Genomic DNA, 26,735 nt, shown 5'->3' on the forward strand with positions numbered 1-26,735 from the left:
GGAGGATGCATGCACCTTGTTAAAACTGAGCACCCCACTGGTGTGTGCTTTGTAGGTCAGCCCCAGCTGGCTGTGGTCTTGGCAGCACCAGCACATCTCCTGTGGAAGAGGACCAGCACAAAACGAATGGGGACTGTGTGTGCCATCCCCCTGGCCCCAACATGGACTTTGCCAATCACCATGGCTGGTCTTGGCAGTGGAGGCATGTCCCCTGTGGGAGAGGACCAGCATGCACCTTGTTAAAACTCTGTGGTCCACCCATTACTTTCAAGAGCAGGAGACTTTAGGTGACTTTCCTAACTCACAGAAACAGGTACGAGTTAGACGAAATGAAGAGATAGGAATATGCCCCAAATGAAAGAACAGGACAAAACCACAGCAAGAAACCTAAGCGAAAAACTGAGATAAGTAATATTCCTGGTAGAGAATTTAAAGTAGTGATCATAAAGATACTTACTGGACTTGAGAAAAGAGTGGAGGACATCAGTGAGACTATTAAAAAAGATAAAAAAGAACCACTTGGAGATAAAGAACACAGTAATTGAAATTAAAAAACACTAGATGAAATAAATAGCAGACTAGAGGAAGTAGAAGAATGAAACAGTGACCTGGAGGATAGAGTAATGGAAAGTAAGTAAGCTGAGCAGGTGAGAGAAAAAAATTATGCAAAATGAGAATAGACTTAGGGAACTCAGTGACTCTAAAAGCATAATAAAATTCTCATTATAGGGATCCCAGAAGAAGAAAGAGAAAAGGGGGCAGAAATTTTATTGAAGAAATAATAGCTGAAAACTTCCCAAATCTGGGGATGGACATAGAAATCCAGATTTAGGAGACATTGTGAAGTCCCAACAAAATCACCCCACAAAATAACCCCAAAGAGGTCCACACTAAGATACATATTAATTATTATTATTAAGATACATAATAATTAAAATGGCAAAAAGTAGTGATAAAGAGAAATTTTAAAAGCAGCAAGAGAAAAGAAGACAGTTACATACAAGGGAAACCACATAGGCTGTCAGCGGATTTTTTAGCAGAAACTTTGCAGGCCAGAAGGGACTGGCATGATACTTTCGAAGTGCTGAATGGGAAAAATCTGCAGCCAAGAGTACTGTATCTAGCAAGGTTATCATTCAGAATAGAAAGAGAGAGAAAGAGTTTCCCAGACAAAAGTTAAAGGAGTTCATGACCACTAAACCAGCCCTACCAGAAATGTTAAATGGGACTCTTTGAGTGGGACGGAAAGGCCATAAATGAAAGTAAGAAAAGTAGGAAGCATAAAAACAGTAAACATAAGTGAAACAACTGTGACAATCAGTCAAGGGACTTACAAAATAAAGGGGTGTAAAGTATGACGTATAAGTATAAACTTAAGCGACCATCAACTTAATATAGACTGCTATGTGCTTATATGAAAACCTAATGGTAACCACAAATCATAATCCACAAATAGATATGCAAAACATAAAGAGAAAGGAATCCAAGTTATTACTAAAGAAAGACAATGATTGTAAGAAGAGAGCAAGGGAGAAAGGAACAGAGAAGAACTACAAAAACAACCGCAAAACAAGTAACAAAATGGCAATACATACATACCTGTCAGTGATTACTTTGAATGTAAATGGACTAAATGCTTCAAAGGAAAAAGTATGACGGAATGGATAAAAAACAAGACCCATTTATATGCTGCCAACAAGAGACTTATTTCAGACCTAAAGACACCTGCAGATTGAAAATAAAGGGGTGGAGAAGCATTTCTCATGCAAATGGATGTCAGAAGAAATCAGGGGTAGCAATACTTATGTTGGATAAAACAGATTTTTTTTTTTAAGATTTTATTTATTTATTTGACAGAGAATAAGCTGGGGGAGCAGGAGGGGGGAAGCCGGCTCCCCGTTGAGCAGGGAGCCTGATGTGGGACTCAATCCCAGGACCCTGGAATCATGGCCTGAGCCAAAGGCAAGTGCTTAACCCACTGAGCCACCCAGGAGCCCTGATAAAACAGACTTTAAAGGAAAGACTGTAACAAGAGACAAAGAAGGCACCATACATTTTATTTGTGTGTGTGTGTGTGTGTGTGTGTATTTTTTTTTTTTTTTTTTTTTTTTTTGTAAAGAGGGAGCGGGAAAAATAGAATCGTAAGCAGGCTCCACGCATGGTACAGAGCCTGATCTCAGCAACCCTGAGATCAGTGACCTGTAGAGAAATCAATCGTCAGATGCTTAACTGACTGAGCCACCTGGGAGGCCCAAAGAAGGACACTATTAAAGGGGACAATCCAATAAGAAGTTAATAACAATTGTAAATATTTATGCACCCAACATAGGAGCACCCGGATATGTAAAACAGTTAATGACAAACATAAAGGAACTCATCGATAATAAAACAATAATAGTAAAGTACGTTAACACACCACTTATGTCAATGGACACATCATCCAAACAGAAAATCAACAAGGGAAACAGTGGCTTTGAATGAAACATTGGAAATCAGCCACAAGAAAAAACCTGGAAAAGAGCATAAATGCGTGGAGATCAAATAACATGCTACTAAACAATGAATGAGTCAACCAGATAATCAAAGAAAAGATCAGAAAATTCACAGAGACAAATAAAAATGAAAACACGACGGTCTAAAATCTTTGAGATGCAGCAAAAGTGGTTCTAAGAGGGAAGTTTAATACCATACAGACCTACCTCAAGAAGCTAGAAAAATCTCAAGTAACCTAACCTCACACCTAAAGGAGCTGGAAAAAGAAGGACAAACAAAACTCAAAACCAGCAAAAGGAAATAATAAAGATTAGAGCAGAAATAAACGATACAGAAACTGAATAAACAGTAGTATATATCAATGAAACCAGAAGCTGGTCCTTTGAAAAGATCAACAAAATTGATAAAATTTTAGATTCCTCAAAAAAAAAAAAAAAAAAAAAACCTCAAATAAAATCAGAAATGAAAGAGGAGAAATAACAGCTGACATCATAGAAGTACAAAGAATTATAAGGGAATATTAGGAAATTATATGCCAACAGACTTGTCAGCCTAGAAAAACCCAGCTAAATTCCTGGAAGCATATAACCTCCCAAAACTGAATCAGGAAGAAACAGAAAATTTGAACAGACCAATGACCAGCAATGATGTTGAATCAGTAATCAAAAAACTCCCAACAAACAAAAGTCTAGGACCAGACAGTTTCACAGGTTCATTCTACCAAACATTTAAAGAAGAGTTAATACCTATTCTCAAAGTATTCCAAGAAATAGAAGAGGAAGTAAAACTTCCAAATTCATTCTATGGGGCCAGTACCAAAACCAGATAAAGACAGTACAAAAAAAGAGAACTATAGGCCAATATCTCTGATGAACATAGATGCAGAAATCCTCAACAAAATATTAGCAAACCGAATCTAAGAATACATTAAAAAAATCATTCATCACAATCAAGTATTTATTCTGGGGATGCAGGGGTGGTTCAATATTTGCAAATCAATCAATGCAATATATCACATCAATAAGAGAAAGTATAAAAACTATGTGATCATTTCAGTAGGCGCAAAGTACAACATCCATTCATAATAAAACCTCTCAATAGAGTAGATTTATAGGGAACATACTTCAACATAATAATGGCCATGTATGAAAAACCCACAGTGAACATCATCCTCAGTGGGGAAAAGCTGAGTGCTTTTCCGCTAAGTCAGTAGCAAGAGAGGATGTCCAGTCTCACCACTTATTTAACATAGTATTGTAAGTCCTAGCTGCAGCAGTCCCACAACAAAAAGAAAAGGCATCCAAATCAGCAAGGAAGAAGTAAGACTTTTGTAATTTGCAGATGACATAATGCTATAAATATAAAACTCTATAAAGATTCCACCAAAAATCTACTAGAACTGATAATGGCGTTCAGTAAAGCTGAAGGATACAAAATCAATGCGCAGAAATCTGTTGCATTTCTATACACTAATAATGAAGCAGCGAAAGAGAAATTTAAAAAAAGCAACCCCATTTGCACCTGCACCAAAAATAATAAAATACTTAGGAATAAGCATGACCGAGGTGGTGAAAGACTTATACTCTGAAATGTATAAATATTGATGAAAGGAATTGAAGACGATGCAAAGAATTGGAAAGACATCCTATGCTCATGGATTAGAAGAACAAATATTGTTAAAATGTCGATACTACCCAAAGTGATCTACAGATTTAATGCAACTCCTATCAAAATACCAACAGCATTTTTCAGGGAGCTAGAACAAACAATCCTCAAATTTGTATGGAACCCACAAAAGACCCTCTATAGCCAAAGTAATCTTGGAAAAAAAAAAAAAAAAACAAAGGTGAAGATATCACAATTCCAGATTTCATGTTATATTGCAAAGCTGTAGTACTCAAAACAGTATTGTACTGACACAAAAACAGACACATAAATCAGTGGAACAGGATAGAAAGTCCAGAAATAAACCCACAATTACATGGTCAATTAGTTTTCAACAAAGGCAAGAATATGCAATGGGAAAAAGACAGTCTTTTCAACAAATGATGTAGGGAAAACTGGACAGGTACATGCAAAAGAATGAAACTAGATCACTTTCTTAACCATACACAAAAATAAACTCAAAATGGGTTAAAGACCTAAATGTGAGACCTGAAACCATAAAAATCCTTGAAGAGATTATAGGTAGTGATTTCTTTGACATAGGCCGTAACAACATTTTTCTAGATGTATGTCTCTTGAGGCAAGGGAAACAAAAGCAAAAATAAGCTACTGGGATTACATCAAAATAAAAAACTGCACAGCAAAGGAAACAGCCAACAGAACTAAACGACAGTCTACTGAATGGGTGAAGATACTTTGCAAATGAAATATCTGATAAAGGATTAGTATCCAAGTATGTAAAGAACCTATACAACTCAACAGCAAAAAAACCATAATAAACCAATTTAAAAATAGGCAGAAGACAACAGACGTTTCTTCAAAGAAGACATAGAGGTGGCCAATAGGCACGTGAAAAGATACTCAATATCACTTGTCATCAGGGAAATGCAAATCAAAACCACAATAAAATATCACCTCACACCTGTCAGAAGGGCTAAAATCAACACAAGAAACAAGTGTTGGCGAGAATGTGGGAAAAAGGGAACCCTTGTGTACTGTTGGTGGGAATGCAAACTGGTACAGTCACTGTGGAAGACAGTATGGAGTTTCCTCAAAAAATTAAAAATAGAAGGGATATGTGTACCCCTATGTTTATTGCAGTAGTATTTAAATTATTGAAGCAGTCTAAGTGTCCATTGATAGATGAATAGATAAAGAAGTGGTATATATATACAATGGAATATTGTTCAGCCAGAAAAAGAATGAAATCCTGCCATTCGCAACAACATGGATGGACTAGAGAGTATAATGCTAAGTGAAATAAGTCAGAGAAAGACAAATACCATATGATTTCACTCATATGTGGAAATTAAGAAACAAAACAAGTGAACGAAGGGGGGGAAAAGAGACCAGCCAAAAACCCAGACTCTTATCTATAGAGAACAAGCAGATGGTTACCAGAGGGGAGGTGGGTAGGAGGATGGGTGAAATAGATAAAGGGAATGAAGAGTACACTTCTCTTGATAAGCAGATAAGCAGCAGTAATATATGGAATTGCCGAATCACTGTATTATACACTTGAAACTAATACAACACTGTATGTTAACTATACTGGAATTAAAATTTTAAAAAAGTACTAGCCTTAAAAAAAAAGATGAATAATAGAACCCCACTGGAATAAAAAAAAATCTGTTTATTTGAAGATACCAGGGGCTCCTGGGTAGCTCAGTCAGTTAAGCATCTGATTTCAGCTCAGGGCATGATCTCAGGGTCCTCGAATGTACTTGTCCCTCTTTCCCTCCCCCCGTTCGTACTCTTTTGTGCTCTCTCTCTCTCAAATAAATAAGTAAAATCTTAAAAAAAAAAAAAAAAAGTACCCTTAAGGTGAAAAAGAAGGCCACAGGCTGGGAGAAAGTAATGCGAGATATATATAATTGAATACATATATATATATATATATATATAATTGAATACATACATATATGTAATTGAAAAAATGTATAAAGCAGTAATAATGACATAATGATAATTTAAAATAAAGATGGTGAAATGATATTAGGAAATAAAAGTAAATGAAACTATGAATATAGTAGAAATTTAAAAATTAAAAGCACTCAGGAAATTTGATAAAACAGTTTATTGAAAAGTATAACTAACCAATGCTGACTCTTGTGGATCAAGAAACACATCTGTGGCCTCATTCTACAGGGTATAAGTTTAAAACCACCGTATTAATGATAATGAAGGTTAAGTGTCCAGCATAGTATCTGGAACATAAGTAAAATACGCACCGAGTGAAGGCCAATACTATATTAACTGGGTTGCTTATAACTAAGGGAAGTCTTTAGCTAAGAATTATTTATAGTTCTCTCATTGGAAGCAATAAATATAAATGAAAATTTTAAGATCTTCAAACATTTAAGAGTACTAAATTTACTTTGATTGGTAGAAAACAACAACAGCCTCATTGAGATGCTTTTGTCATATTGTTTGTTAAAAATCTCTTGAGGTCATTGAAATAGTTGTATCCAGGAGTGTTGTATTTGCAAAGACAAGGGTTAATGTGATACACACACACTACATATATGTGGTGATTGTGTGTGTGTGTATACACAACTAAGTAGTTATAAGATTTATAAGAGAGAGGTATCACTGTTTCCAGAACTTTTTCGTTACCTTAAACAGGAACTTACCCCACCCCTACCCCTGGTTCTTGGTAATCTCTATTCTACTTTTTATGAATTTGCCTATTTTAGGTAGCTCATATAAGTGGAATCATAATATTTGTACTTTTGTGTCTGGCTTACTTCACTTAGTTTAGTGTTTCTAAGGTTCATCCGTGTTGCAGTATCTATCAGAATTTCATTCCTTTTTAAGGCTGAATAACATTCCATCGCATGTATATACCACATTTTGTTTATCCGTTCATCTGCTGATGGACTTTGGGGTTGTTTCCAGCATTTGTCCATTGTGAATAATGCTGCTATGAACACTGGTGTACAAGTATCTGTTTAAGTCCCTCCTTTCAGTTCTTCTGGATATATTCTTATTAGTGGAATTGCTGGATCACGTGGTAATTATTTTTTAAATTTTGGAGAAGCTGTTTTGCACAGCAGCTGCACCATTTTATATTTCTTATCATCTATCTGTCATATCCACTCTAAGTTAGTGTTTCTTTTGTAATGAGAGATAAAGAGAAATTTTAAAAAACAAACCCAAGTCTTATAATGGAATTCTGTTGCTCTGTAGGTATATGGAGCTGCCATCCAGTTTTATGAACCTTACTCTCGGGAACTTCTGACAGAGAAACAGCTAATGCAGCTGGGCCTGTTGACCCCTGTGGAGAGAAAAGTGGTCTCCAAATCCATCAATTCAAACAAATGCATTTGTTTACTCTCACACTGGCCTTTTTTTGAAGCTTTTAGAAAATTTCTCATGTTTATCTACAAACTTTCTGTGTCTGGACCACATCCTCTTCCCATTGAAAAGTATGTATAATGATTAGAAAGATGCCTGGTGGAAAAGCTGGTTGTCTGTGTGTACATTTCATTGTTTACCTGACTTTAAGCAGAAAAGTTCAAAGGGAACAAGAGTCACAGTCACCTTACTTTTGCTTCTTCCCTTCTTCACTTGAATCATTGATTTTAAATCATTGAGGAGTGGTGGTTAGGATAATCAAATAATAGGGGCGCCTGGGTGGCTCAGTCGTTAAGCGTCTGCCTTCGGCTCAGGGCATGATCCCGGCGTTCTGGGATCGAGCCCCACATCAGGCTCTTCCGCTGGGAGCCTGCTTCTTCCTCTCCCACTCCCCCTGCTTGTGTTCCCTCTCTCGCTGGCTGTCTCTCTCTGTGTCAAATAAATAAATAAAATCTTTAAAAAAAAAAAAAAAGGATAATCAAATAATAATCTCTTGAGAATTCAGCTGAAAAAGGAACTCATCATACATTGCACTGTGTGTGTCCTTTCTATTCATTCTGTAATAACGAGAAAAATAGCTATTATACACATACACCTGAACCATACAAGTGGACATTCCTGGTTCTGACTATAAAGCATCTCTAAACTGATGTAGAAATTAATAAGGGTGAGTTAATTGATGCTAAAAATGAGGTTTTGGTTTGAGCATTGAGAGATCCTAATTTTCTACTCTATTTGTAATTCCCTCTGTCATGGAAATCTTTTGTAAGGAAGAAAAATAAATGTGGAGCTGCTGTCTTTTATTTTTTTATTTTTTGTTTTTTTTTTCTTTTCTTTAATTTAAATTCAGTTAATTAACAAACAGTTTATTATTAGTTTCAGAGGTAGAGGCCAGAGGTTCATCAATCTTACATCACACCCAGTGCTCATTACATCACATGCCCTCCTTAATGTCCATCACCCAGTTACCCCATCCCCACAGCCCCCTCGCATCCAGCATCCCTCAATTTGTTTCCTGTGATTAAGAGTCTCTTGTGGTTTGTCTGTCTCTCTCTGGTTTCATCTTGTTTTATTTTTCTCTCCCTTCCTCCATGATCCATTGTTTTGTTTCTTAAGAAGCCACTGTCTTTAAAAACCACATCTTGGGGTGTCTGGCTGGCTCAGTTGGTGGAGCATCCAGCTCTTGATCTCAGGGTCATGGGTTCAAGCCCCCACGTTGGGTGCAGAGAATACTTAAAAAAAAAAAAAAAAATTTTTTTTTTCTGACTTCTAGTGGCACACTGACTTTTGTCTATTACGGGTAATCATTTATTTATCCTCCTAACAAACCAAGAGGTGTCAAGGGCTTTATGGAAATATAGTATGCATAAACAGATTTTTCATACAATTTCAGAAATTTCACATTATAGCAAAAAGAATATGAGCAAAGCATACTAATTAATGGAAAGGTAGGGGCAATTATTTGGCTTTCCTTTTGTACTCTTGGGATACCAAACTAATAGTTCATAGTTCTAGATTTAACTTTGAGCTTTCAGATTAACTTAAAATTGTTTGAAGTAAAACTTAATGGTAGGGACAAGTTAGCAACCTTTTGAAAAATTAAGGTTCTATGAATAGTTTGAGGAAATGAAATCAGTGTATGTTACCAGCATTTTTTCTCAGATGAAGTAATACTTTGCAAGTTAGTGGCTGCTAAGAGCTCAAAGCTTTGGAGAAACTTAAGCATTATTTGTAGGAGAAATAGAGAGTGCAGGTGGTTTGCTCAAAGTTACAGTAAAAGAACTATATTGATTAAGTTAATATTTAATTAAATTAATTACTGGGATTAAATTCAGTATTAGTTTTAATTTATTGTATTGCAGTTAGTTGCTCCCCATACCAGCACTGGTAACCAGACAATAAAAATTAGCTTCTTTATGAAAACTGTATTTATGTCGTTCTTATTTTCCTGGCAATATTAGGGTGTATTAATATAGACTTTTAACCAGGAAATACATTGTGCATTTCAGAAGTTTAGTGGGATGAATACGTTTATTTATACTAGATAAATTTATTTAACGTAAGTTTTAGGTAAGTGGTTTTGTCAGATTGGGAATATTATAATGATATTTAAAACTTGTCAAAATCTATGAAGCATTTTAGAAAAGTAATTATGATCTATATTTCAAATTTTTTTCCAGGCACATTTCACACTTCATGCAAAACATCCCTTTTCCTTCACCACAAAGACCAAGAATCCTTGTACAGGTAATCAGAAACAAATACATTTGAGGGAAGCTCTGCATATGGTCATTCTAGTCATTGCAGAGTAGATTCTATGGCCCTTTGAGTTTGAAGTGGAGCACCATGTGTTCATAAAGTCCTGAATTTCCTGTATTTTATCTTTTATTTGGGTGTACAGAATGGGAATAATTACAGCCTTTGATTCATGACATTATCATCATTGGTCTATGCATGATAATGTAAAACCTAGAATTGTGTTATTGGCATGTTTTTAAATCAGAGCAGCTAATATTAAATATGAAGTGATTCGTGGTTGGAGGGAAAAAGTGAGATAGTCTATGACAGTGGTCTTCAGACTTTCTATGTTACAGGACCAGTTTCTTTTTATTTCCAGTCATTGGCAGACCTATATAAGTTTACAGCTTTTGAAATGTGCACCTTACCATGTGAGCAGTGTAGACATGAACATGTCTGTACCCTGTGCAAGGATAGGAGTCCTCTGATCACGTACTTGGTGGTGGGAGCAGTGTCCCATTGCCATTAAAGTTTCTAAATGTCTTACTCTCCATTTATATATGCTCTTTTCCTGGACCAGTGACAGTTTGCAGACTGGCACTTTGAGCAGTACTGATCTGTAGAGAGGCCATTTTAAAATTGTTTTCTAAGATGTTATCAACATTATATGGTGGCGTTAAGTCAAATATTGTTAATCTTGAATGTACTTCAGTTCAAGTATGTATTTCAGCAAGTATTAATATATAGTAATCAATCGCCAAATGCCTGCCAGTCTATAGAGTAAATAAACTTGAAGCTTTTAAAAAGCAGTTATTTCATAATTTTAAAATAACTGTATTTTAAACAGTTAACTGAATCAAAATTCAATTGAATTAACCATTTAATTTAACAGAACTAAAATAATACCTCTGAGTAAATACAGCTATTGTTTTATATCGTAGTACATTTCAAAAACTATGTCAGTCTGCATGTTAAACTACCTTCTGTATTCTGTATTAACCTTGATATAAATATTTAGGTTTCAAGATTGGCTTGATTAATTCTTTTTTTTTTTTTTTGGAAGCTTTCAGTCCATGATGCGTTAATATTATCACAGCCAGTTTCTACACCTTTACCACTAAGGTAATTACTAGTATCTAAAATGATATACTCATTCATTTGGGAGAAGAATGCTTTAAAATATTTTAAGGGCTAGGATAATAAAGTTAAGTATTATCTTTTACATAAGGATAACCTTAATGTTTCTATCTTTGATAGCTGGATGGATGGTGGGCCATCCAGTGTTTTAAAAAGGGAATATTAAAGAGCGTTGAAAGATTGGGTGTAGGGAGTACATCCCTTTTCTTTTCCTCTCCCCTCCTCCTATCCAGTTCCTAGCTAAATATTCAAGGTGAACTGATTTTAACCTCCTCAAACATCTCAAATCTGTTAGCTTCTAGTCCAGGATAGTGTGATCTCTTACCTGGACAACTTCATTATTAACGTTTTAGTTGGTACCCTTTTGTTCTTCCTTCATTTCTTTATCCACACTGCAGCTGTGTGTCCTTTCGAGAAGGCAAATGTAATTGTGTTGTTTCTATTTTGACATAATCTTTTGCCCCTTTTTTACTATGCTTTAGTCACAATAAGTGTGTTTCAATTTTGTGGAAATGATGGTAGCTTTTTCTTGCTTTATTGCCTCTGCGTATGTTGGCTTCTCCCTAACTTCCATTCTTTTGAGCTCAGCTCAAATGGTTCTTTGGGAAAATCTTCCCTGATAAACTCCCCTTTGTTACCAAAGGATGAATTTGATTCATACTGTTATATACTCTCTCATTAAATGTGCTACTTCTCGGTGATAACTAAATCAACACTTGAAATTAGCACTAGCTTCTCAATCTGTTAATATTTAGGAAATAATTTAATAAGCAAATCTTAACATATTTTAGCGAAATAGTTCATAATCATCTTTTTCTCTTTTCTCCTAGTGGAGCCGACTTCAGCACCTTGTTAATGAATCTGGGTCCTGAGAATTGTGCAACACTGCTGCTCTTTGTTTTACTTGAGAGTAAGATTCTGCTGCATTCTCTTAGGCCAGCTGTGTTGACTGGAGTAGCTGAAGCTGTTGTAGCTGTAAGTATAGAATTGTCCTTGCAGTACAGGATAACTGACAGAATTTTTACTCTAAAGGGAAATTTCCTTCAATGAAAGCAACTTTGAAATTACCAGGAAATGTTTAACAAATATAATAGAGTGGCAAAGAGACATAGTAAGTCTAAAGAAAAAAAAGGTGGTTTCTATTTGAGAGAAAATTTCAATTTCTGATTTTTAATATATTAGAGTACTTCAGAGACTCTGTGATTACATAGCAAAACTTGTGAATGAAGCTTATTAAACAGGAGGCTCTGGCCAATTACATCTGCCCTAAAATTATGCAAATGAATTACAATTAATTACTCCCAGTTTTAACTTTTAATCATTGTGAGCCATAACATAGGAAATTCTAAATGATTGTGAACTAGGATAATGTACAGATGCTTAGCTATTAATGTAAAACATAAATAAAATCAAGTCTTCCTCTGTTTTTTGAAGGCTTCCCATTGCAATTAGATGTCTGATCATGTAGGACTTTATAGATTATAGTATAGAATTTTGGATGTCATTTCTCCAACTTTATTTTTCATTTTATGTTTCATTTCAAATAGTTGACTCTCCTTATTTCCACGCAAGTTACATTTTAAAAATTACATTTTATTATCCTTGTGTCCTCAGCACTTACCACAGCTTAATAGCATGGAGTAAGTAAGCACTCAGTAAATACCTGTTAAATCAACAAATGGGATATGTTTCCAAGATCTTAATTTGGTCAGAGAAATGCTACTATGACTGAAAACTAAAGAAACCAATGTCAGATAGTTTATGGGTAGCAGAGATCCTCATTATGTATTAATTTTCCAAATCTCCACAGTTGCATACGAAAGCAAAAGCCATTGTAATGTGAAAATATTTGTTAATGAACTGAACAGTGTTAGAAAGTTCCCACTCCTTCCTGTAAAACATTAGTGTTTACCTATGTTCCTTGGTCAGAATCTTTGTGGCCCAGTCTCTTGATTGATTTCAGCAATACAGTGCAAGAACAGGTGGAAAAATTGTAATGTGTAATTGGAAATCTTATGGAAAATGCAAGATTGCATGAAATTTATGTAACTGATGTTGGAGAACTGCCTGAATTGGCATGCAAAACCATTGTAAGTGAAGATTGGCAATTTACCATTTAAAGAAGAGAAAATGGAAGGGAATGATGACAGGATAAGTTCTTCAGGAGGAGAATGATTTGAATATCAAAGAGTATTGAAGAATTAATGGAGCCCCATGGCAAACATTGAAAAATGACCCTCTTTATGATTGAGCTGTAAAAGTCAGAGTCGAATACAAGCGTGTCACATTTTGCTGTTACTTTTGTTTTAAAAATTTTTTTACGTAATTGCAGGTGTAATGTACTTTTTTTTGAATGGAAAATAGTTTTTCACTGTAGGTATCTGAAGTCCTTGCAAGGTCCTGTGGGAGTGGCTCTGTCTGTCTGCCCTCTGATCTGATTTCTGCTCCTCTGCCCCCTTGCTTACGAGGCTCCAGCACACAAGCTACTCCTGAGTATATTAGGCAGGCCCCATACCTTAAGCTTTTGCTCCAGCTGTTCCTTCTCTCAAAAGCACTCTTGTAGATATCTCCTAGATCCCTCCTTCAGGTCTAGACTCAGTTGTCACTTTCTTAATGAAGTCTACCCTATTTGGCCTGTTTAATAATATAACCTGCTTCCCCCTTCCTATTCTGAACTCTCATCCCCTTCACTTGGCTTTCCTTTTTCCTTTTCCATAGCACTTAGCACTTCATGATAGGGTGTATGTATATATTTTTTTATTGTGTCCTCTGTGTATTTTCTGCCTCTTTCTGCTAGACCAGGTAGGTGGTGGCAAACTATGGCCCACTGGTCAAATCCTCCTTGCCACCTGTTTTTGTAAATAAAGTTTTACTGGAACATAGGTCATTTATTTACATATTGTGTGTGACTGCTTTCATGCATGGAGACAAAGTTAAACATTTGTGAGAGACAATATGGCTCACAAGGCCTAAAGTATTGCCTATTTTTCTTTTCTTTCTTTTTTTTTTTTTTTAAAGATTTTATTTATTTATTCGACAGACATAGAGACAGCCAGCGAGAGAGGGAACACAAGCAGGGGGAGTGGGAGAGGAAGAAGCAGGCTCACAGCGGAGGAGCCTGACGTGGGGCTCGATCCCAGAACGCCGGGATCACGCCCTGAGCCGAAGGCAGACGCTTAACCGCTGTGCCATCCAGGCGCCCCTGCCTATTTTTCTTGTACAGAAAAAAGTTTCCTGACTCTTTTGCTAAACTGTAAACCTCAGGAGGGCAGAGATCTTTGTTTTAGTCACTGTTGTAGCCTTATCTAGAATAGTGCTTGGCTCATAATAAGTGCGGAAATATTTGATAAATAAATAAATGATTGAAGACAAAATCCTACCCTGAACAAGCATCTGGAATAACCAGCAGATGTAATAAATGCTATAGGCATTTCTTTGGGGGGAGTGATGATGGATAAGGTATAGCAAGGATTTTTGTAGTAGAGGAAAAATTTTATCATCAGTGATTAGAATTTTCATATTAGCTGATAATTGAAATTTTAGTCTGTTTTTTGATTTATCAAAACTTGTCTTTTTTTTAAAGCACATATGACACAAGGTAGAGCTTTATAAAGATTCTTGAGGCATGTTTTATATTGACTAGTATTTTTTTAAGATGCCAAACTTCAGTGAAGTTGAATCATTTTGTGTTTATTTGAGCAGTTAGGAAATTTTTTTATTGAAATGTTTAGTTTACTATTACATTTTTAAGAGAATCATTTTAATATTTTTCAGTCCTTGAAGCTCTTAGTTGGATTTTAGTCAAAGGTTACTTTGAGAATTAATAGATGGATGAAGTGCATAAGAGTTAAAGATCATGAATTTGTTTTATAATTTTGGGGGGCAGTTTTCTCTCTCTGCTTTGACTTTTTCTAAAAATGTGGATGTGGGTTTTATATGGCATTATAAGAATTAACACGCAAAGAGCTATAAGCATTTTTATTGTGCTTGTGATAATTGTCACGCTTGAAGATTTTAATCACATTGGTTCATAGTACTGCTAAGTAATATTTTATAGCCATTTAGTTTTTGGAATGAAGTGTAAGGTAAAAGAAACTACACTTCACTGCTTTTTAATGGTCCCTTTCAGTAATAGTTAATTACATGCTTTTCATTGCAAATTTCAAATTTGGTTAATTTTTTAAAACTTTTTCCCCAGATGATCTTTCCATTTCAGTGGCAGTGCCCGTATATTCCCCTTTGTCCTCTTTCACTGGCGGCAGTCCTTAGTGCACCTTTACCATTTATAGTTGGAGTTGACTCAAGGTATTTTGATCTTCATGACCCACCACAGGATGTTGTTTGCATTGACTTGGATACAAACATGCTATATGTGTAAGTTGATTCTTTTTATATTATCTCCCATTTATATTTTCCCCCATCTGTAGTTACAGCTTATTGACAGAATCTAGAAGTATGCTATTTTTAATGTTGTTCATAAGTTTTCATCTTTAATACAGTAATTCTCAGTGATGGCAACTATCAGAATTCTGGAAAGTTTGGAAAAGAACATGTTCAACATTAGTGTATATTTTGGTAATAATGTTGGCAATAGGCAGAAAATATTTATGTTTGTCAAAAGAGAATATGGATTTGAAAAAAAAAGTTAAACACTGCTTTCAGAGCTCAAGAGATGATACGCTTTCTAGGTTTAATTCAAAATTCATACGTAAGCTTTGAAAAAATGAGTTTACCTGTTTGAGTTTAGTTAGAATATAGGATAATGTTACGCCATTTCATTAGTTGTCAAGATTTGAATTTTTTAGGGATCTGTTTTATTGCAGATAATTTTTTTAAAAGATTTTATTTGTTTGAGAGAGAAAGAGAGCATGAGCGGGGAAAGGGGGGGAGCAGAAGGAGAAGAACAGACTCCCTGCTGACCAGGGAGCCGGACATGGGGCTCGATTCTAGGACCTGGGATCAGGATCTGAGCTGAAGACAGACACTTAACAGACTGAGCCAGCCAGGCGCCCCTTATTGCAGAGAAGTTTATACTAAAAATCAGTCATACTTTGTGTTTACTGGAGGTGATAAAATGTACAGCAGTGGTGTAACTGGGGATTCAGAGAGGAGAGTATAACATTAATAAAAGCAGCTCTGGGTCAGTGCTCAAGAGCTAGTCCCCGCCCCCAAACCCCCTTGGAAAAAAAAGTGGGAAAGGGCAGTAATTGTTGAAAATTCCTTAGCCTTGGTGCCAAACTCTAGATCCTGGAGTTTTTTTGTTCTTTACTGTTTGAGATTTGCAGAAAATAAATGGGGTAAGAATTGTGATGAGACTTCAGTGGTAAAAGCAATGGAATAGGTTGGGAAACTATCCCTAAATGAACCAAAGGAATATGTAAAGAAGGAGGAAAACATTTGCTATCACTTAAAATGTTTTTGAAATGGATCTGCCATTTATTTTTGAAACTGTGTAATTATGGTAGCTCTTTACTACGTATACTTAGACTTATTTATAGCCTTGAAGTAATGAACCACTGAATATTTCCTGTAGCACACATTTTGTTGTTTTTTAGCTGCTATCCCTGAAAAACAATTATTTTAGGGTTGTATACATTGTGGTGCTTTTGGAAATGATTATTTATGAAGTTTAACTCAGATGTTTGCCTTACTTTAATTACTATTCTGAATAAAATAATATTATGGAGATTCTTAATTTTTCCCAGTTTTAAGTAACTTCTGAAATATTTCTGTTGATCAGAAACTTTGTTTTCTAAAATAACTTTGAACTCTTTGCTCAGTTGTACTTAAATAATTATGAAATGTTCTAGATACCCAAGAATTATAAAGAATAATGTAAATTAACTCCCATGTATCCATAATGCAAATTAAGGAATAGAATATTGCCAGTGAATTTGAAACCCTGGATAGTCCTCTGCAAAATAATTTTGCTCCTGATTTACTGTTATCTTGAATTTGGTGTTTGTCATGATCATTTCCATGTGTTTTCGAAACATTTATTATACATGTATTTGTTTAAATGATATTTAGTTTTGCATGTTTTAAAATTTTTTTGTTTGTATAGTTTCCTGTGACTTGCTTTTGTACTTGGCATTCTTTTGGGGTTCATCTGTGTTGAGACATGTAGCTCTACTTCATTTTTAGGGTTTAACAGTGTTGCTGGGTATTTAGATTGTACCTATGTGTTTTGTAATTTTGAACAAGGCTTCTCTGATTATTATTGTGCATATTTCTTTGAGTCCATGGGCAGGAATTCTCCCGAAGCATGGTTTGTAGACATAGCTAATGCCATATTACTTTTCCAAGTTTAACTCCTCTTTGGAAGCAAATGAGAATTCTCTTTGTTCTAGTCCTTGCCGATACTTGTTATGGTCAGACTTTAAAATTAATTTGATGGTAATGGGATCTCATTGTGTCTTTAATTCATATTTCCCTAATTAGTAGCAAATGGGGCATTTTAATTTCTTTTGCCCTTTGATTTTCCTCTCTGTGAATTGGATTTTCCTTTTTTTGGTGCATTTTTCTGTTAGCTTGTTTGTCTTTTTCTTTTGATTTGTATCACTTCTTTATATAACCTGGCTAATTCTTGGTCTGTTATATGCTTTGCAAACAGCTTCTCCCGCACTGTGACTTGTACTTGCATTCTGTTTATGGTGTGCTTTGATGAGCGGAAGCTTGTGTTAATTGATCAGATTTATCAGTTTCTTTTTATTGATTGCTGTTTTTGGTTCTTGTATATGAAATCCTCTGCCTTGAGGTCATGAAATACTATTCTGGATAGTCTTTCTTTCTTTTTCTTTTTTAAAATTTTTTATATTAAGTAAACTCCACACCATACATAGGGGCTCAAACTCACAACCCTGAGATCAAGAGTCACATGTTCTACTGACTGAGCCAGTCAGGCACCCCTATTGTGGATGTTCTTAAATTTGTAAGGTTTTGCCCTTCTCACTTAAGGGCCTTAATTCAGTTGAACTTGATATTACTGTATGACATGACATAGAAGTACCATTTCATTTTTCTTACCTGAATAAATCTCTCTCATAGCACTGTATATTGGATAACCAGTTCATCTCCTCCCAGTGGTCTTTAGTGTCAACACCATTGCATATCAATTTTTATATTTTACATTTATACATATTTTATATTTTACAATTCCATATTATATATTAATTTGCAAATCAATTTATATTTATAATACACTTATTACTCTGTTCCTTTGGTCTGTTTTAGACTCTTGCTAGTATAACACTATCTTATGGCTTTAAAATCCGGTTGTTCAGGGGCGCCTGGGTGGCACAGCGGTTAAGTGTCTGTCTTGGGCTCAGGGCGTGATCCCGGCGTTGTGGGATCGAGCCCCACATCAGGCTCCTCCGCTATGAGCCTGCTTCTTCCTCTCCCACTCCCCCTGCTTGTGTTCCCTCTCTCGCTGGCTGTCTCTCTCTCTGTCGAATAAATAAATAAAATCTTTAAAAAAAAAAACAAAAAGTAAAAATCTTTAAATAAAATAAAATAAAATCAAGTTGTTTAAGGGACACCTGGGTGGCTCAGTCAGTTAAGCGTCTGCCTTCAGCTCAGGTCGTGATCCTAGAGTCCTGGGATTGAGTTCCAGATGGGGCTCCTTGCTCAATGGGGAGCCTGCTTCTCCCTCTGCCTGCTGCTCCCCCTGCTTGTGCGTGCTCTCTCTGTCAAATAAATAAAATCTAAAAATAAAATAAAATAAAATTAGGTTGTCTTAAACATCAGTGAACCTTGAAAACATTTGTGCTAAAAGAGCTTATATGATCTCATTTATACTAAATGTCCAAGGCAGATCTATAGACAGAGAACGTAGATTAGTGATTGCGTCGGAATAGGAAGATGGGGGAATTGGAAGTTAATGACTGAGGTGGGGGATGCAGGGTTTCTTTTTGAGGTGATGGAAATATTCTAAAATTGTGGATTGTTACACAGCTCTATGAATATGCTAAAAATCCATCAAGTACCACGGTTCAGGTGGGTGAATTGTGTGTGAATTATATCTCAATAATGTTAAAAAAAAATATTGTGAGATGACAAGTCCCTTTCTTTACCCTTGTTCTTTAAAATTGTTTTCACTATATTTGGTCCTTTGCTTTTCTGTATAAATGTTAATATATTGTTAAGTTCCATGCAAAATAATGCTGTGATTTTGGTTAGAATTCTGTTAAATTTATAGATTAATTTGGGGGCACATGACTTCTTTTTTATGTAGTCTCCTTACCCATGTATGTAGTATTTTACTTCATAGATTTTTTACATTTTTTTTAAAGATTTTATGTATTTGTCAGAGGGAGAGAGTGAGCAAATAAGCAGGGGGAGTGGCAGGCAGAGGGAGAAGCAGACTCCCCGCTGAGCCCCACAGGAGTCCCATGTGGGACTGGATCCCAGGACCCTGGGATCATGACCTGAGGCGAAGGCAGATGCTTAACCGACTGAGCCACCCAGGTGTCCTTACATTTTTTTTTTTAATAATCTTTGCAGCTTTCTCCATAAAGACCATGAACATCTTTTGTTAGACTTATTTATTCCTGCGTGCTGTGTGATTTTTATCGTATGATTATATTAAGTGATATGTAAAATATAATTTAAATTGCAGTTTCCGTTTGTTGCTGCATTATAGAAGTGCTGTTGGTTTTCATGTAGTCGGCTGCTGCGTAGTGGCTTAATTGAATTCTGTTTTGTCTGTAGATTCTTGTCAGTTTTCTGGCCGTAAACAATCACATCATGTACAATCTTTACATATTTTTAAATTCTTGTCTTAATTCTCTGGCTAGGATCCCAGCTTAGTGTTGAATAGCGTAGTCATAGTTGGTATCTTGTCTTACTCCTGATTTTAAAGGGAATGCTTTGAGCACTCCATCATTAAGTATGGCTGTTGCTTTAAGCAAGAATTGACATCTGGCCCATGGCTCATTTTTGTAGATAAAATTACAAAATTCATTCATTTACATAGTCTGTGAGGCAGCTTTCATGTTATAATGATACATCTGACAAGTTGTGACAGACCATATGGTCCTCAAAACCTGAAATATTTAATATCTGACCTTTTATAGAAAAGGTTTGCTAGCTCCACTGTAGGGTTTTGATTGCTTAATAATAAATTAAGGAACTTTCCTTCTACTTCCACATAATGATTTTTAAAAACCTCTTAAGTAGTGTTGAATTTTATACTTTTGTACAGCTATTGAGATGAGCATTGTTTCTCCTTTGTTTTCTGTGTGGTAAATAACATTATAAAATCAATTAATAGTGAATAATCCTTACATTCCTGAAATATATATCATCTTATTTTTTATATCCTAGCAGATTAAATTTTCTAAAAAATTTAAAATATTTGCATTGATGTTCATAAATGATGTTGGCTTGATGATGTATATAGTGTTAGCTGTGGCCCATGGTTGATAAATAGGCTTTCATCTTTGTAGAGGTTTTTTGTTTTTGTTTTGTTTTTTTTTAAGATTTATTTATTTATTTTAGAGAGAAGGATTGAGAGAGCATGAGGAGGAGGGGGAGAGGGAGAAAGACTCAAGCAGTCTCCACGCTGAGCGTGGAGCCTGACGTGAGCTCTGTCTCAGGACCCTGAGATCACGACCTGAGCTAAAACCCAGAGTCAGTCACTCAACTGACTGAGCCACCCTGGCACACCATCTTTGTAGAGTTTTAAATGTTTCTTCTTTTTTTTTTTTTTTTTTTTAAGATTTTACTTATTTGACAGAGAGACAGCCAGCGAAGAGAGGGAACACAAGCAGGGGGCGTGGGAGAGGAAGAAGCAGGCTCTTAGTGGAGGAGCCTGATGTGGGGCTCGATCCCAGAACACTGGGATCATGCCCTGAGCTGAAGGCAGATGCTTAACCATAGCGCTACCCAGGCGCCCCTAAATGTTTCTTATTTCTATTAAAATATTTTGACTCGTGCATTATTTAGAAGTATTCCTTTGAACTTCGAAGTTTTTTTTCCCTTAAGTGCTATTTGAATTATAGTCAGAATATGCTTTATATATTACTCTGTGACATTTACTGAGACTTACTTCTAATAGGTAGTTTGAAGTGTTAGTTAAATCTGTCACTTAAAATATTATAAATCTAAAATGTAACTTCTGAAGCAAGACTTTGGTGTTGGATTCATAACTCCAGCCTTGAAAATCTGTGTTAGAGCATTAGAGTGAGATGACCAAATTTAACTGAGGTTGTTTGAGATGTAAAGAGAACTTCCTTGAAAACGATTTATTCAGACTGTGTCAATTGTAATTTGAGCAAAAATGCCCTTTCCATTTTCTTTTTTAATTTGATGTAAGAATTTTGCTAAGTAAAAAGAGATTATAACAGATTTTATTAATTATGCTTTTATTTAATAGATCCGATGAAAAGAAGAACATGAACTGGAAACAGCTTCCCAAAAAGCCGTGCAAAAATCTGCTTAGTACCTTAAAGAAGTTGTATCCCCAGCTGTCTTCAGGTACCTGTGAGGAGAAAGGAATATTTTTAATGAAAGAATAGATATGAGAAAATTCTTCAATTTAATAGGAATCTCATTACAAAACAAAATTTCAGTACTAAAACATTAATATTGTGGTTCATGACTTTTTGAGTATGTTCTTTGTGTCCTGTCTGCTTGCGCCTCCCTGCTAGCTCCTGCCAGTGATTCCTTTACATTAATGAAGAGAGGAACTTCAGGAAGTCACGGGTTTTATTTTGACAGTTTTTCTTAATTGTTAAATCATTACTTGTATAACATTCTGTATTAATGCCGTTTTCTCTTCATTTGTCAGTTCACCGAAAAACTCAGGAAGGCTCAGCAATTGAGATGACTCCAATCGAAGCAGATTTCTCCTGGCAAAAGAAGACAACACAACTTGAGATGGAAATTCAAGAGGCATTTTTGCGTTTTATGGCATCTATTTTAAAAGGATATAGAACATACCTCAGACCAATCACAGAGGCTCCTTCAAATAAAGCCACAGCTGTTGATTCATTGTTTGACCGACAGGGTGAGTGGCATTGAAAATATAGTTACTTTTCATTGAAATGAAAAATGTTTTCTATTTGGTATTGCTCCCCCCAAAATAGTCACTATATAAGTTCTTAGAATTGTATATTAAAATAAATGAATATTTGTGTATTTGTGATCCAGCTCTGGGAAGAATTCCTTTCAACTTTATACCCCATTTTTCCTTGAGAAATCTGAAACTGGAGACCTTTAATTATGAAAAGTCAAAGATGTTGCTTATATCTCCTGGGTAGTCAGTTATCTTAGTAGAACATACCTGGTGATTTGCTTTTAGATGTTTCCTCAATTTTGCATAATTCTTCGATTTATACATTCTTCGCTTTACAATATTCCCTAACAGTTTTTGGAATAAGGCCACCAGATCTTAGATTTTTGAAAAACATAGCTTTGTTTCAGGGGAAAACACTATACTCATATTTTTGAGTGTTATTTTAGGGAATTATAAATACTTCTGTTGTTATTCCACTGTTCTTATGTGTAGTAGCAACCTTCAAATACAAAAAAAAATTCATATGATAATTATTTTATATTTCTGTACTTTACCCAGTAGTTACTTTAAAAAAAAATCTCTACTTTTCTAATAATTCTTTTGACTTTTATCATCTCAGCTTCAGGATAACCTGTCTCTTGAATATTTATTATCTTACCAAGTCTGACTAGTTATTAGATAGGGATATAAAGAAGTGTTAAAATCTAGCTCTATGGGATAGTAAATGGAGACTAAATCTAAAATGCTTTTTAAAATCGAACATGTACTCAAGAAAACAGATTTTATATAATTAATAATTCATTGAGAAGTTCCCAAATTTAGAAAAAGGGAGCATTTTTCCAAAGGACTATTTCAGAAGACTTCATGGAAAAAGAGCATGACTTTGAAGAATGGGTAGAATTTAGATAAATGGAGATGATCAGGAAAGGCTTTCTAAAAAACAGTATGCATTAGGGGTGCCTGGGTGGTTCAGTTGGTTAAGCATCTGCCTTTGGCTTAGGTCATAATCTCAGTGTCCTAGGATTGAGCCCTGTGTCATGGGCTCCCTTCTCAGTGGGGAGTCTGCTTCTCTCTCTGTGCCTCCCCCTGCTCGTGCTCTTTCTCTGTCTCAAATAAATAAAATCTTTAAAAACAAAAACAATATGCATTAAAAGCCAAATTTGAATAGAATTTCTCCTTTGCTATTTATTAAGCCTTTCTGAGGTTCTGTTTTCTCATGAATAAAATGGGGTGATATCTACTTCATGAATGGTTGTGAAGATTAAATGTATGTGAAGCAACTAGTAAAATTACAGTACTCATGACAACAGCTATTATCATTAATGGTAGTAACAGAATGGAAGAAACCTCAAGAACAAATGTATAAGGCATGTGTATTAGTTTGTCCTGTCTGCCATAACAAAGTGTCCTAGATTGGGTGGTTAAACAACAAAAATTTATTTTCTCACAATTCTAGAGGCTTAAAGTCCAAGATCAACGTGTTGGCAGGATTGGTTTCCTCTGAGGCTTCTCTTCTTGGTTTGTAAAGATGGCCGTCTTCTCCCTGTCATGCCCTTCCTTCTGGGTGTATCTGTATCCGGATTTCCACTACTTTTTTTTTTTTTTTTTTTTTTAAGATTTATTTGTTAAAGAGAGGGAGAAATGGGGGCGTGTGGGAAGGGAGAGACTCTCAAGTAGACTCCCTGCCGAGCACAGAGTCCATCATGGGGCTCAAACCGATGATCCTGAGATCATGACCTGAGACGGAATAAGAGTTGGTCACTTAAATGACTGAGCCACCCAGGAGCCCCCAGATTTCTCCTTCTTATAACATTAATGATTGGATTAGAGCCCACCCTAATTACTTCATTTTGACTTAATTACTTCTTTAAAGACCCTATCTGCAAATACAGTAACCTTTTAAAATACTGAGGATTAGGACTTCAACATAAGAATTGGGGGGAGGGGGACGCCTGGGTGGCACAGCGGTTAAGCGTCTGCCTTCGGCTCAGGGCGTGATCCTGGCGTTATGGGATCGAGCCCCACATCAGGCTCCTCCGCTGTGAGCCTGCTTCTTCCTCTCCCACTCCCCCTGCTTGTGTTCCCTCTCTCGCTGGCTGTCTCTATCTGTGTTAAATAAATAAATAAAATCTTAAAAAAAAAAAAAAAAAGAATTAGGGGGAGGGGATACAATATAAGAATTATGGGGTTCAGCCTATAATAGCATGTTTGGTAGAGTTTGACCAAAGAAGAGCTTTAGTGGTGTTGTGAAAGATAAGGCTGAAAATAAGATTAGAGCTCAGATTATGGGTAGTCTTAAGTGCCAGACTAAAGATGTGGAGTTTTTCTAATGGGCAGTCGTGGGTCACTAATTCATACATATTCTCTCTCTGTGTCTCAGTGGGAGAGTGGCATTACTAATGGAATTTAGAAAGATATTTAGTTAGTATCTGAGGCCTAAGATTTTTGTTGTTAACAGAATAGTATTTAGTGTCATGAAGGCTGCAGATATTAGACAGTAACACAAATACTAATTACATTTTACTAAGTATATTGTAAAGGAATGTATTGGCTATGGTGACAGTGCTAGGTCAGGGAAAGGTTCCCTGAAGAAGTAACAATTAAGCTTGGGTCTGAAAAATGAATAGGAATTACCTGTGGGTTTTAGATTGACTTTTCATTAGGCGGACTTTCCCAACATGTATGAAAATAGAATAACGTACTCTCATATAGCATCTTCCGACCTTAGCAGTAGTAGCAATCAACATTTCACCATTTCTGTTTCATCCTTCCCCCCCTTTCTTTCCAAATTCTAAGTAAGACATCATTTCACCCATAAACTTTGAATTATCCTTTAGAATTTCCTAGATACGTATGGTATGTGCTTTTGGCTGATCATATCCCCATGGTGCTATATAACATTTCTTCCATCATCTGTATTTCCTGTAAACTTGTGTTTGGATTAAGAGACACATTGTCCAGTAGAAATGTAATGTGAGCCACACATGTAATTCAAAATTTTCTAGTAGCTATAGTCCAAAAAAAAAAAAAAAAAAAAAAAAAAAGGAAGCAGTAGGGGACATTAATTTTCATAGTTTGTTTTTGTAACTTAAAATATCCCAAATGGTACCAACATGTAATTAAATTTCTAAAATTTTAATGAAATACTTTACATTCTTTTTTCTGTACTAAGGCTTTGAAATCAGCATGTGTTTTATATTTATAGCACATCTCAGTTTGGACCAGTCCCATTTCAGGTGCTAAATTGTCACGTGTGGGGAGTGATTACTGAATTAAATAGTACTGTTCGAGAGCTTGACTAGATTCAGGCTCCGTTTTCTTGGCAAGTAGTGCCAAAAACACATGGTGTTCACCACTTCCTGTTGCAACCCACATACATGTATCGCTGTCCCACTTTTAGTGCTCCTAGGATTGATCAGTGTGTTGTTAGCCTCATTCATTCATTCATTAAAATTTCCCCATCAGCCTTTCATTTAATAATTTTAGCGGCCTTTGCTGATCATCGCCTAGATTCACTAGGAGAAGGAAAAAAGACCTTGTTACTACTTGTGAAGAATAATTTATTTCTATTTTATTTAAGCATTTCTCAACTAATTAGTATCTCAAGGGGATGGAGTGAGGACCACAGCTTGTGGAATGCCCTGAAGCATCAAAGAAAGAAAGGCTGGAGGGAAAAGTGGCTCAAAAACCATGCTTGAAAATGGTGGGTGTGAGCCAAATCATGTAGGATCTTTCAGGACCAGTGAAGAGTTTCTGTCTTTAAGAGTAATTAGAAGCCTGTGAAGAATATTTCAGTAGGTAATAGGATCAGGTTTTCATTTTTAAAAGATCAGTATTAAAAAAATTTTTTTCTTTGCCTTCTATGCAGAGATTGAATTGGAGGCATCCAAAGCACGATCTACCAGTTAGTTGGTTATCGCATTGGTCCAAGTGATCGTGGAAGTGCCCTGGGTTAACTGACGGTAGTATGAATGGAGGAGTGGTGTTTTTTTAGGAGGTAGATTGAATACAACTTGGTGATTGAATAGGGGATATAAGATAGAGGGAGATGTCAAGAGCAGCTTTGAGATTTCTGTCTTTGTCAACCAAGTGGATGGATGGTCGTGCCCTTTATTGAAACAGCAGAAAGAGGAAGGATCTGATTATTTTTTAAGGAAAGGTTTTTTAAAATGAGAGAGAGACTTGGTTGTGCTGATAAGTAACTAATAGAGAGGGAAAATTGTCCTGAGAACACCGAAAGGGCTGGAATCCCAGGTTTGTGTGGGCTTGGCCTTAGATAAGAGGGACGCCGTCATTGTAGAAAGAGGGAAGGAGTAACTGATAGCTGCAGAAAGTCATAGATTTTTGTAGTGAGATAATGATGGTAATTCTCTTAATAATTTTCATTTTCTCTTCAATATAAGGTGTGATCATTTAGAAATGGGGGAGGGAACATGATAGGAGAGAATTAAAAAATTGGAAATAGGGGCGCCTGGGTGGCACAGTGGTTAAGCGTCTGCCTTCGGCTCAGGGCGTGATCCTGACGTTCTGGGATCGAGCCCCACATCAGGCTCCTCCGCTATGAGCCTGCTTCTTCCTCTCCCACTCCCCCTGCTTGTGTTCCCTCTCTTGCTGGCTGTCTCTATCTTTGTCAAATAAATAGATAAAATCTTAAAAAAAAAAGTTGGAAATAGTTGTGAAAACACGGGTAAAGGGAAATTAAGTTGATTCCAGAAATTTAGTAGGATTGCTAGTCAGGAATGAAGGTATAAGTGGTTCTGATCAGCCTAGTCGTGGAATTGTTTTTTTCCCCTTTTAAGTTGTGTTCGGCCACACTGGTATAGGTCCA

At 35.9% G+C, this 26,735-nt stretch overlaps 1 protein-coding gene across 6 annotated transcripts in view; it reads left to right on the plus strand.

Moving 5' to 3' along the window:
* Positions 1–26,735, plus strand: part of DENND4C (DENN domain containing 4C) — a 121,606-nt gene that overhangs the window by 44,352 nt on the left and 50,519 nt on the right. For all 6 annotated transcript variants that reach the window (XM_048222944.2, XM_048222943.2, XM_048222945.2 and 3 more), the window contains 7 exons: positions 7,348–7,586; positions 9,696–9,762; positions 10,817–10,875; positions 11,721–11,865; positions 15,089–15,264; positions 21,266–21,366; positions 21,680–21,898. In XM_048222944.2, the coding sequence (XP_048078901.1) occupies positions 7,348–7,586; positions 9,696–9,762; positions 10,817–10,875; positions 11,721–11,865; positions 15,089–15,264; positions 21,266–21,366; positions 21,680–21,898 (1,006 nt within the window). The remainder of the gene's footprint in view (positions 1–7,347; positions 7,587–9,695; positions 9,763–10,816; positions 10,876–11,720; positions 11,866–15,088; positions 15,265–21,265; positions 21,367–21,679; positions 21,899–26,735) is intronic.

This window comes from Ursus arctos, unplaced genomic scaffold (genome assembly GCF_023065955.2).
Source record: "Ursus arctos isolate Adak ecotype North America unplaced genomic scaffold, UrsArc2.0 scaffold_18, whole genome shotgun sequence".
In the NCBI taxonomy this organism is placed as follows: Eukaryota; Metazoa; Chordata; class Mammalia; order Carnivora; family Ursidae; genus Ursus; species Ursus arctos.